We start from the raw sequence: 12,853 nt of genomic DNA, 5'->3' as shown, positions 1-12,853 counted from the left end.
GGCCCCTGATAGGTGAGCAGTGGCTGGGCAAGCTCGGCAATGCCCCTTGCCTATTGGCTATTGCTTGTGTCCCGTTATGAGACGGTCTTTCCCATTGGCCAATAAGCTCGGGCTTTGGCGCACGGACCTCTGGGAGTTGTATTCCCCGTGAAACGCCACCGAAGGTAAGCCTGCTACAATTTCTCCCTTGAAAGGTGTAGTGCCTTCCCCCACTTCTCATCGGTTCTCTTAGTCTAAGAAGGAGTCCGGGAGCCCTAGAGTCAGCACGGCTTCTTAACCTTTTTAGGGGTGCGGGGGTTGTGGGGGGAAGGAGTCGAGGACCTCTAAAATAAGATAAAATCTCCTCAGAAAAATGTTATTTTCCGTACACAAAATACTGAAGCCGTTCCAGGGACCTGTGCTAATTACAAACCGTTATTCTACACTTACCCCAAAAGTGCCTGACCACAGTTCAAGAAGCTAGTGCGTCACTAGGCTTAAGACCGGCTATACCCCTGGGAGACTCTGGGCCACGCCTTGGGGCCGCCCATGGGGAATTTCAGATCCCGACCCTCACAGTACAGTTGAGCATCATGTTTCTTGAACACACAGCCAGCCCTCCTTCAGCGATGCTGATAACCTGAAGATTCTGCCCCGACCATCTGGGAGAGAGGGAGAAGAACACCTCTAGGGCCCACTCTACTTTGCTCAGGCTTTTCTCCCCCTGCCTATCTTCCAGCACCATAGCTGGAAGAATCATAGCTTCATATCAATTTTTGCAACAATGCATGAAGAATGAGAAAAAGAGAGAGAAAGTCCCATTCATTTTTCAAACAAATGTTACCTTCTCCAAAAAATACCTTTCCAGATTCTTGTGTCTCCTTTGGGTGGAGGTGAAGGGTCTGGTAGAACTCATTCATTCATTCATTTATCCCACAACTTAAATCACTCCACGCCGTCGTAACTGTTTGTGTCCCTGCCCATCACAGATTCAGTTCCTCGAGGACAGCAATTCTGTCTTAATTCAGCCGGTATCCCCAGGGCACAGTTCTCTGCCTTGAAAGGTGGGAGTCCACCTGTGCGTAGGTCAGAACTACGCAGGAGGGAGAACAGTGGTTTGGGGGAGTGGGGCAGAGTCAGTAATTACTCGCTTCTCCTCCACCCCCCGCCCCCACCCCTCAGCTTGCCCCTGCAGATTCGGACAGCCTAGCTGGGGTGGGTACCTCTCTGGTGCTTCCATGACGCTCTGAACGCTATGGCAGTGAACGCAGTTAATGAAAGTGTTGGTTTAGTTGCCGGCCTTCTCCCCCAAGTCTGTGAGACCGAGTTGACCGGCCCCCCTCACCCCAGCTTAACACAGAGTAGGTGCTAGATAAATATGTGTTGAACGGATGGATGAATGAATGGATGGATAGATAGGTGGGTGGATGCACGAGTGTCTGCATGCCTCCCGCAATAGCCTGGTCAAGCTCCCGAGCAGCCGCGTCAGGGTCCCTTCCCCCGAGCCCCGCCCCGGTCGACCCCACCTTTCCGCGCCGCTCCGCCCCGCCGCCCCCTTCCCGGTGGCCCCTCCCCGCGCAGGTCCCGACTCCAGCCGCACCTCCTCCGACTCTGCAGTGGCGGCGGGGTGGCGAACCGGAGCGCCAGCGGGCCAGGGCCGGAGCCGAGCCGGGGTCGGGGAAACAGCGGGGACCCTCGGAGGCGGGGCCAGTGGGACCGCGATGGGCGTGGAGATCGAGACCATCTCCCCGGGAGACGGTACCGGGTGGCGGAGCACGGGGAGGAGGAGGGGTCTCGGGGCGGAGCCCGGCGGGCGGGGGTCCGATTCCGAGGTGGCGCGGAGGGTGCCGAACAGGGAGAGCTGGCCTAGGATGGGGGAGGCGGGAGAAGACCCTAGATGGGACTGTTGGATGTCTAGCACACATCCTTCGCCATCCCCTTACGCGCCTGCTCACCTAGAGGAACGAAGGCGGCGGCTGGGAGGCTGGGGTCTGCGGCCCGCCACCGCCCCGGGGGCCTCGGGCTGCCGCTGCCCGCGGCTGGAACCGCTCGGTTATCCGCTACTCCTGATTTCCTAGGGCCGTGTTTTAGCTCCGCTTTCCCTGCCCTTCTGGGTGAGCTCTGGAAACAGGGGAAAGGAAATGCTGTGGGGTCTCTTCTGCTCGGGGCAGCCCCCTTCTAACGCGCCCGCCTCCCGGCCTCTGGTTGGGCGGCCCCCTGCGATCTGGGCGTTGAGACGCTGTAGGGACCGAGCCAGTCTGGGAATGGAGGAGCGCTTCTTCCACTGCCTCTGTATCTTGCTTTATCCTCCCTGCCCCACTCAGCCTCTCCGGCCATCCTGTACACTCCCATGGCTTTCATTATGGGCTGCAAACCGATGGTCTCCAAACTTAAGCCTCCAGCCCAGGCCTCCAATCTGAGTTCCAGGTGGCCCATTTATCCAGCTGCTGCTCAGCCTCTGTCTGGACATCCCACGGATCCCTCAAAGTCAGCAAGTCCAAAACAGAACTCATGCTCCTGGTCTTCCCCACTCCCTAGCACTCCTCTGTGTTCCCTTGTTTCCTGCCTCAGGATTGGCACCAGTCACTTTCCCAAGCCAGACATTACAGGCATCACCCTTCTGTAATTGAGTTTGGATGTGCCAGGAGTAGCTATTTCTTTATTTCTTAAACCAACCTTAATTCAGACTGGAGCCCACATTTCTGCAGGATTTGACAGGCAAACTGCATGTCAGACATTTTTGACACTCCCCCACCCCCAGGAAATTGGAGGGACTCTTGGTTCCTGGCCACCCTTATTGAAGAGCAGTGGTCCCTAGAAGTCCCAGCCACAACCTTGGATCACCCATGGGCTACAGGCTTCTTTTTCCATGCTGGGAACCATGGTGCTGCATCCCAGGAAGCATCTCCCTGAGGCCTTTTTACCCCCCGGGGCACTGCCATAGAGTTCTGCCAGTGGCCTCCAGGCCTCTTCTCCTTTCCCTGGTTCAAAGAAGCCTTTAGAGTTTTCTCTCCTTATCCTCCCTCCCTGGCTAGACAAGGGGCATTTTCTCTTGAAGGGGGATCAGATTTTTAGGGAAAGCCTGGAGGAACTTTGGCCTTCTGCTTTTAGCTCAGTCTAAACCCCTGAGTCAAGAAAGCACAAAAGGGCCAGCTACCATGCTATAACCCAGAGGGGCAATGTACCAATTAATATTTCAACGACTACGCTGCAGTGCTGGGGATGCCTGCCTTGGAGGAGCCCACTCCAAATCCTGCCAAGTTCTCCTGCTGAATATCTCTAAGGCTCCATCTCCTCAGCCGCTGCCCTAGTTCAGGCCACCATCATGTCTCACCTGGATTTCTGCACAGTCTCTAAACTGGTCTCCCCACCTCCGTTCTCACCTCCTGGCCTTTCATCTGGCCTCCCACTTCACCCCCACCATTTTCCCCACCACAGCCTGAGCACTCTTTAAAATGCATATTTGACCATGCCCCTCCCTGGGCATAAAACGTTTTAATTAATCTTCCTTTTTCTCCAGGCAGACAGTGATACAGCCTCCTGTTACCTTCCACGCTAGAGCCTCATCTCTTACTACCAGTACCTACCCCCACCACCAACTTTTCCTCCGGCTTTATCGAGCTGTCTGCCAGTTGTTAAACACACCAGTCATTCTGCAAATATTTATTGAGCATATACTGTGTGCTAGACCCTAGGATTACAGCAGGGAACCAGACGGGCTCCCACTACTGCTCGATTTGAAGCCTTTGAACATGTGGTTCACTCTTCCCAAATTATCTCCCTTACTTCCTTGGTAAACTACTCATCTTTTAAGACCCAGTTTAACCATTATCTCCTCTCTGATACTTTCCCTGGTGCTCAGTCAGTTGCTCCCTCCCAAGGGCCCCCATCTAAAATGTTGGCTCAGCTCTTAGCCCTCACAAGGCTTTAAATCCCACTCAAATTTATACCTCCAGTGCAGACTCTCCATCTGTCTACTTGTAGTACAAATTCACATGTCTAAGGGGCATCTTAAGATTGCCACCTGCACAAATCTGTTCCTCATCAGTCTTCCCCATCTCAGGAATCAGCTCCTCCATCCTTCTAGTCGCCCAAACCTAAAACCCAAGCATCGTGGTTGTTTTCTCCTTCTCTCTCATCCTGGACCCCATCTCCACGCCATTAGCATGCCCTGTCAGCTCCAATTCCAAAGTATATTTCCAATCTATTTTACTCTCTTCTCTGCTGCCAACCACTTTAATTCAAGCCATCATTGATTTTCTGTCTGGATTATTGCAACAGGCGCCTAACTGTCCATCCTACACACAGCAGCCAGAACGATCTTATAAAATCTTAATTCAGATTATGTCATTCTCTTGCTTAAAACCTCCAGTGCCTTCCTGTTGCACTTAGAATTAAATCCAGCTCTGCAAGGCCCTGTATGATCTGGCTCTTTCCCACTTGTCTCCACCTCCTTGCCTTCTTTCCAGTCATCTAGGCTCCTTACTGTCTTGTAAATGCACTGATCCTTTTCTGCCTCACAGTTTGTGCGCTTGCTGCTCCCTCTTCCTGCAGTGCTTTTCCCAGCGTATTGCTCATCCTTCGAGTCTCAGCTGAAATGTTATCTTCCCTGAAAGCCTGTCCTGGACCACCCATTCTAAAATGGCCTGTCCCACTGTATCTCTCTCTAATTTATCATTGTGTTTATTTTCTTTAGAGAACTTACCACAATCTATATTGTCTTGTTTATCTGAGTATTGTTTGTCTCCCTCCATTAGAATGTAAACTCCAGAAGAGTAGGGATCTTGTCTGTATAATTCACTGGTGTATCCCGAGATTAGGCCCAGGGCTTGCACACAGCAGGTATTCCGTAAATATTTGTGAATGATTGTGTTTATTCATGCTTGTGCACAGTCATCACCCTGCATTATAATCTATTATTTGTGTGTCTGTTTCCCTAACCTCATTGTGAGTTCATAGATTGCTCTGTGTCTCTGGAATCTAGTCCAGGCCTGGCAGAGAGTAGGCTGTCAGAAAGGTTTGTGGAATGGATGAAGGAAAGTAAAAAGAGCAATCAAAGAAAGGAAAAGAACCAGGAGAGAGTGGAGTTGTGGAACCCAAGGAAATAAAGTTCAAATCAAGGCCAGAGAAGTAAAGTGACTAATCTGGCTCGTACAAAGCACAGAGCCAGAAGTGGAACCATGGGCATCTCCATGGTATGGAGGAGAATGTGGGCCAGAGCTGTTGGTCACAATCACACCTGAAATGTCCCAGGCGACTTTCTCCAATGCACTGTTCGTTCATCTATCCTCATGTCTCTTTGCAGGAAGGACATTCCCCAAGAAGGGCCAGACGTGTGTGGTGCACTACACAGGTAGGCTTCACCCCCTGAGCCCTCATCCAGACCTGCCCCTCCCCAGGCAGGTCTCTCCTCTGATACTCCTCTCCAGAGGTATCAGCTCCCCCAGACCAGGCCCAGAGCCCAAGGCAGCCAAGTCTCCCTCTGACCAGCTATCCCCAACTCCTCCCAGCCAGCCTTGAGGGAATGAGAAAGGGGGCTTGCAAGGTTAACCCCTGCCCTCTTATACCACCTCCATTCCCCTTCTGTCTGTTGCAGGCAGGGTGGAGCCCTGGCCCTCCTGGTGCTGTCCGATACTTGGAAATTCCCCTTACAGCTCTGAGAGCCCTGACCCTCCCTGCAGACTCTCTTTTCATCCTACAGTGTTATTAGAGCAGAGGAGGTCAGCTCCCTGAGAATTCCCTTTCTTTTTTCAGAAACAGACTATTCAATTCAGCCTGTTATTGATCACCTACTGTGTGTGAGATGCTGTGCTGAGCAGTAGGGGCACAAAAATGAGACCAGAGGATCCCTACCTTCATTGGGCTGGGGGGTGGGGGCGGGCAGGAAGTCAACTGGAGGCTCTGACGCAGTGCGAGGCGCGGGTGGCAGTGGCTGTGTCAGGGTGCTGTGCGGCCAGAGCAGGCCCCGCCTCTGCTGAGCCCTCTTGGGTGATCTGCACTGGAAGGCCAGGTGGGCTGAGATCCTGAGGACCACTGGCGGGAAGATTACAAGCAGGTGTTTGTTCCGGGGGTTGAGTGCTCTGCCTTGTGACCTGCTTCCCAACGTGGCAAACTTGGTGACGGCCACTTAGCAGACAGCAAGGCCAGTTTAATTCCTAGGACATAGTCAGATGGGGCCATTTTTAGCAGTTCTCTGGGCCAGTGTGAAGTGCCAGGTTGATTCTAGGCAGACAGTGTGGGTATTTCTCAACAGCTGTGTTGCCGGTCGCTGACGTCAGTGGGCTGGAGCTGTGTTTTATCTCCTGGTGATGTGGCCTAATTACCATGAGTCTTCTGGGGCCTCTGACCTGTGTAATTGATTTATCTGTTCTACATGTTGCAGACAGACCAGTCCTTGTCAAGTTACTCAAACCACAACATCCTTTTGCAAAGACCTTTCACAATACATACAGACAGGAGGCAATGTGCATTAAACACTGACATCAGCCATGAGTGGCTCTGCTCTGGGGAGGGACTGTCTCATCAAACCCAGCAGGAGGCTGTATGGGACTTTTTGGTAAACTCTTTTATTATATATAAATACAGTAGAGAATATAACTCTAAGATGTACAGCTCGATGAAATTTTTCTAAAGTGATCACACTTATGTAACCACCCCCAGATCAACAGACATTTCCAGCACCCCCAGGACTCTCCCTCTTGCCTCTTCCCAGTCATTACACCTCCCTAAAGGTAAACAGCATTCTAACTTTTTGTCCCTGTGGATTGATTTCACCTGTTTTTGAACTTCATATAAATGGAATTGTAGAGTCTGTACTCTTTTGTGTTTGGCTTATTTCACTCATTATGTCACTTTTTTCACTTTTTATATCTGTGAGATTTATCCAGAGTAGTTTGCTCTTTTTTATTCCTGTACAAGTCATTGTATGGCTATATTGCAATTTATTGTTTCTACAGTAGATGAACATTCAGATTGTTGTTAGTTTTTAGCTATTATGAGTTGTGATGCTTTTTGGTGCACACGTGTAGACATTCTGGTCGTCTATATATATGCAGAAGCGGAATTGCCGGGGCACAGGGTTATACCTATGCTCAGATGTAGCAGATCCTGCCAAACAGCTTTCCAAAGTAGTTGTGCCAGTTTCCACTGATACCAGCAATGTCTGAGCATTCCAGTTCTACATCCTCATCAACACTTGGTGTTGTCAGGTTTTTGTTTTGTTTTTGGCCTGCCCTGGCGGTTTTGACTTGCACAGCCCTGATGATTAATGAAGCTGAGTACCTTTTCATGTGCTTCCTGACCATTTGGATATCCTTGTTAGTTCACCCAAATTTTGTCCACTTAAAAAAAAAAATTTGGTGGTCTCTCTTTTTCTTATTGATTTGTAGGCGTTCATCTGTATCCTGGATATGAGTGCTTTGTTGGTTACACCTATTCCAGACATCTCCCATGCTATGGCTTGCCTTTTTACTCTTTTATTGGCATCTTTTGAACAGAATTCTTAATTTTAATGAAGTCCTACATATCAGTCTTTTCTTTTATAGTTAGTACAGTTCAGAAATCTTTGTCTATCCCTAGGTCATGAAGATGTTCTTCTATTTATTATTTTATAGAAGCTTTATTATTTTATCTTTCATATTTAGGTCTGTGATTCATCTGGAATTGATTTTTATGTGTGGGTGAAATAGAGGTTCACTTTGACGTTTCATTTTCCCCCATATGCATATACAGTCAATCCAGCAACATTAATAAAAAAAAATCATCCTTTATCCATTGCATTCAGTGGCACCTTTGTCAAATCAGGTCACCATGTATCTGTGGGTCTGTTTCTGGACTGCATGGTTTTGGATGAACCTGCAGCAGTAGATAACAGTATATGGTCTGAAGTGGATTAAGTCATATGAAACCTGAAGAAATTGGGGAGTGAGCAAATCAGTCTTTAAATGGAGTGTGTGAATGTGTGTGTGCACATATCCATATGTGTATTGTACAAGTATGTGTCTGTGTGACTGTATTATATCTGTGTATCTAAATATTTTCCTAGCATCTGGCCATTAGGGTTTTCTTCTGAGGGTCTATGCATATATGCATGTGAGCATGCATGCGCATCTCTGAATATCTTAGCAACCTGTGTGTATGCATGAGTTTGTATTTGATCTCCTATATTTGATACAGAAGTATCCATCTGTGTGCATCTCTGTGTAGCGATAGAGTTTTCTTCTTTGCCTGATTTAGTACCCAGGGCAAGAGCACAATTTATTCTGCCCAGAAAATAGGTAAATAAGAATGTCTCTTGTATACATTTATGTTGTAGAAATTAGGAAGTGGAATCACAGATGCCCAGACACTGAGCAGGCCCAGACCTTTCATGTTACACATGGCAAATCTGAGGCCATGAGAGAGGAAGTAATTTGCCTCACTTCACACAATGAGTTAGTGTCCGAGTGAAGTCAGAGTCCAGTCTCTGAACTTACAGGCTAGGCCTTTCTCTGGTCCCAAATTGCCTTCTGTTGTGGTCCAGGGGCCACAAGAAGTCATGGAATAGCATCATTTACAGAATGTCTGATCTTTGAACTAGAGACACCAGTAAGAACAGAAAATAGAAAAGCAGCTCTTGGGTCTTAGGCAGCTGGACTGAGACAACACATGTACATCAGGGATGACAAGGTATTTGCAGCTGGAGGCTGAGAGATGCTCCAAACTGCTAAGACAACACTCGGGGTGTTCTGGGTTCACATATCTCTTTTGTATGAGGTCTGGAGGCCACCACTGACTGGCTGGGTCACTTTTTAAAAAAAATTTTATTTACTTATTTATTTTTGGTTGTGTCCGGTCTTAGTTGCGGCACGCGGGATCTTTCATTGCGGCACACAGGCTTCTCTCTAGTTGTGGTACGCACAGGCTCTAGAGCACGCAGGCTCAGTAGTTGCAGCTCATGGGCTCTCTAGTTGTGGCACGCAGGCTCCAGAGTGCACGGGCTCTGTAGTTGCGGCACGCGGGCTCTCTTGTTGTGGTGCATGGGGTTAGTTGCCTCGCGGCATGTGGGATCTTAGTTCCCCAACCAGGGATCGAACCCGTGTCCCCTGCATTGGAAGGTGGATTCTTGACCATTGGACCACCAGGGAGGTCCCTGGCTGGGTCACTTTACAGTTACAGTTCATTGTACTAAAGGATGATATGACCTTTGGGTTTTGCATGTTGGGGGAACCTTGGGCAGATCAGGTGCGGACTCAGCCTGAGGATGAAATGCCTGGGAAAACAGACCTTCAGGTTGAGGCAGCTCCATGATAAAAGTTGCAATGTGCAGAAGTACTTGAGACCTGAATAGGGCAGGGAAGGGAAGGAAGGGGAGGGCAGAGAGAAGGTTATCAGGCAGACAGTAGCTAGATCTTAAAGTGCCTGGATACAATGTAGGCATTTGGATTCTGCCTCTGGGGAGTTACTGAAGTATTTTAAGCAAGGGAGTAATAGGATCAGGTATGTGTTTAAAAAAAAAAAAAATCATTCTGGGTACAGTATGGAGAATGGAATGGAGGAGTAAGAACAGAGCAAAAAGACCAGTTAGAGTTGGTTCCTGTACACAGGTGAGATATGATGGTGGCTTGATGAGGACACAGGGTGGTGGTAATAGAAATGGAGAAAAGAGCTGGACTCCAAAGATATGTAGGACTTAGTGATAGGCTGTATGTGGAAGCATCCAGGTTTCTCGCTTGGCCAACAGGACGGATGGGGAAGACTGAAAGACAGAAGGTTTGTACAGAATAGGAATTCCATTTTAGACATGTTGAACCTGAACTGGGAGTTAGCTCATGACCACAGTTCTTTTCCACCCTATCCTTGCTTTCACAGGAATGCTCCAAAATGGGAAGAAATTCGATTCATCCAGAGACAGAAACAAACCTTTCAAGTTCAGAATTGGCAAACAGGAAGTCATCAAGGGTTTCGAAGAGGGCGCAGCCCAGGTAGGATGAGGATCCTTGTTAAGGGGGATTTGAGGAGCTGGGGGTCTGGGCTCGGCACTCTGCCCTCCTCCCTCACCCTATCACAGACCACTACTGCTTTGACTCCACTGTCAGGGCATGGCGATGCCACCTAGTTTCAGTTCTGGCTTTGTGTCCCCACCCTTTTAGTTGCCAGCATGACTCCTTTCTGTCACTGGGGGCTCTCATCCCAAGCACATCTCCCCAGCTAGTTCTGAGCAAGCCTGTGAGCTACCAGCTGTTTGGGACTGAGGCAGCAGAAGAGTTGGGGTGGGGTAGGCCAAGGTGATTTTTTTTTTTTAACTTAAAAAAAAAAACCCAATTTCAGACTTGCAAAAACATTGCAGGTAAAGTACAGTTCCCATATACTCTTTACCCAGCTTCCCCAAATGTTAATGTTTTACATAACCATAGTACAGTGATGAAAACCAGGACATTGACATTGATACGATACTAGTAACCAATCTATTCAAATTTTTGAGTTGGTTATTCAAAATTTTAAAATTGATTATTCAGATTTCACCAGTTATCCCACTAATGCCAGACAAGTGCTTGAGGACTGCTGTGATGAGCCCTGGTTCAAGCTCTTCTTCTTTGCTCTATGAAGTCATGTGATGCTCCTTGCTGTGGCCTCTAATCTCTAAATCTCTCTAATGAACTGCTTCTATCACCTACTTGAGCATGTACATGTACATGTGCTCTTTATACACCTCTTTAGGCTTCTTTGGAAGAAGAAGGAAAAATTATGAACAAATAGAAGTGTTGGGCCATATGGTAATTGAATAAGCAGCAGTGTTTGTTGGATGAATGAATTTGAGACTACTTTGTAGAAGTTATTTTCCCGCAGTCAAGTCTCTTGTTAGTCTGAGGCACAATCTGCATTTGTTACAACTCTTAGCATCACTTCAATGTGCCACGTATAAAACTCATCTCAGATCTTCAGAGTTACCATGAGGATGGTTTGGGAAAATGCCATAGTTATCTTACTTTTTTCTTTTAAATCAAGCTGGGTCCTCTTTCTCCTCTCCCCATCTGCCCCCATCCCTGCTAGATGAGCTTGGGGCAGAGGGCGAAGCTGACCTGCACCCCTGATGTGGCGTATGGAGCCACGGGCCACCCCGGTGTCATCCCTCCCAATGCCACCCTCATCTTTGACGTGGAGCTGCTCAACTTAGAGTGAAGGCAGGAAGGAACTGAAGGTGGCTGGAGATGGCTGCTGCTCACCCTCCTAGCCTGCTCTGCCACTGGGACGGCTCCTCCCGCTTGGGGCTCTTGATCAGTGCGCTAACCTCACTGCCCCAACGCATTGTCCATTCTCTCTGCCCAAGTTGCTCTGTATGTGTTCCGTCATTGTTCACGCGCATCTTTGCTTGAGGAAACTTCAATTGCAGATTGAAATGTTTCAGGTTGTGCATTTTGCGTGATGCATGTAGTAGCCATTCCTGATCACAGAACAGATTTCTTGTTCGCACAATCTACACTGCCTTACCTTTACTTAAGCCAGACACACAAGGTGCTCAGACATGAAATGTACATGGTGTACACAGAGGGACTTGAGCCAGTTGCCTTTGCTGTCACTTTCTCTCTCGGAAATTCTGCTGACTTAAACGATGTCCTTTTTGGAAATGATATGAAAAATAAAGGCTCTGTGCTTGACAAATTCCTGTCCATCCTTATTGAAGGTAGAAAGTGCTTTAAGGACCACGTAAGTCAGTTGCCCTTGGGAAAAGAGTGGAAAGGAGAAGTAGCCAGGAGAGTGATAATAAATACAGTACAGGTTTCCCCCACTATCTGAAAGTAGAGAGTAGAGCATTCCTATGAAGCCTTTTGTAAGCTAAAATGGTATAAAGGGAAGAAGCAATTACCTGAGGGCACATCTTGCTTACAGATGCATGAAATAAATCGAGATAAAAAGCACAGATGCTCACAGACACAGTTCAAAGCTATGACAGCTTGATGCCGAGATGCTGAGTATAGTTCTCGGGAAAGGAGCTTGGTGGTGTCACTTTCACCGCTCAGGGTTCATACTGCCTCTATAATCGCTCTGAACGCTATTTTTGCTTTTCTCCTTTTTTCATAAAAGCAAAAATCCTTTCTGGATTTCTTTCGTGCAGCAAAAACAGGTACTCCTGTAGGTCTTTCCTAAAAGTGAATTACCGTGAAGCGAACTTTTGAAAAGCAGGGGATACCTGTAGCTCCGACGTACCTATTGTACTTGCTGGGCCTTGTTCTATTTTTAATTTTTTCTAATTTTAAAATAAAATTACCACCAATCCTCTAAGCAGCCCCACAAGGTAGGTTATGACTTGCCACTCACCTCACAGGCTCAGAATTCCCCTCTGAGTAACTAAAGGAATACATTGTGCTCAAAACCCACAGTTTAGCAATCAAATGTGGGATGTGAACACTTTAGGTGATCAATCATGAAATCTACATTTGGACTTAGAATAAGAGGGATGAGCTCCCTTCTTGGAAAAGATGGAAAAGTACATTTTGTGCACCTAAAGAAATGAGGGTGTGTTAGGTCTCAGAGCCACACACTAACTCACATTAGGAAGTTACTTTTGAAAATAAATGTGTGCTTATTTTCATCTAGATTTGCTCTAACATTACAGTGGGGAATTACTTCTGAGAAGAATGTATGATTTTGAACTTGTTTCCACATATGCTTCTTATTTTCATCTACATTTACTGTAACTTACAGGACTTTCCAGTTAGGTTTTACAACCAGCCTGCTTATTGATATGCGTTAGTGTACGTCAGGGGAGCCTGTGGCAATGTAGCTAAGAGATTTTTCTTTTAGTTGGCATGGGTGAGAAAAGCTCTTGGCCATAGTCAGTTATTCGGTCAGCGATGTCTTGGAATTGTTTCAAGACTGAGGGAGGGGCAGGTAA

General features: G+C 47.7%; 1 protein-coding gene across 4 annotated transcripts; it reads left to right on the top strand.

Moving 5' to 3' along the window:
* The first annotated feature begins 142 nt into the window (after positions 1–142).
* Positions 143–11,619, top strand: FKBP1B (FKBP prolyl isomerase 1B). 4 transcript variants are annotated; one of them, XM_082427525.1, is made up of 4 exons: positions 143–164; positions 5,285–5,332; positions 9,829–9,941; positions 11,011–11,619. In XM_082427525.1, the coding sequence occupies exons 3-4, from the start codon at positions 9,831–9,833 to the stop codon at positions 11,137–11,139; spliced, it is 240 nt and encodes a 79-aa protein (XP_082283651.1). In that variant the 5' UTR covers positions 143–164; positions 5,285–5,332; positions 9,829–9,830; the 3' UTR covers positions 11,140–11,619. The 4 variants fall into 4 exon arrangements, with proteins under 4 accessions (XP_082283651.1, XP_082283649.1, XP_082283648.1 ...); XM_082427523.1 differs by lacking the exon at positions 143–164 and adding an exon at positions 1,534–1,737 and having other exon boundaries at positions 10,966–11,619; XM_082427522.1 differs by lacking the exon at positions 143–164 and adding an exon at positions 1,551–1,737.
* Positions 11,620–12,853: the final 1,234 nt, after the last annotated feature.

Source organism: Balaenoptera physalus, assembly GCF_965194825.1.
Source record: "Balaenoptera physalus genome assembly, chromosome: 15".
Taxonomy (NCBI): Eukaryota; Metazoa; Chordata; class Mammalia; order Artiodactyla; family Balaenopteridae; genus Balaenoptera; species Balaenoptera physalus.
This window is presented reverse-complemented; position numbering and strand designations above follow the sequence as displayed.

Coding starts and splice junctions, on each gene's coding strand:
- FKBP1B (XM_082427522.1), top strand. CDS start 1,701: ATGGGCGTGGAGATCGAGACCATCTCCCCGGGAGACG. Junction 5,333..9,828: donor GTGTGTGGTGCACTACACAG/GTAGGCTTCACC, acceptor TTGCTTTCACAG/GAATGCTCCAAAATGGGAAG. Junction 9,942..11,010: donor TCGAAGAGGGCGCAGCCCAG/GTAGGATGAGGA, acceptor CATCCCTGCTAG/ATGAGCTTGGGGCAGAGGGC.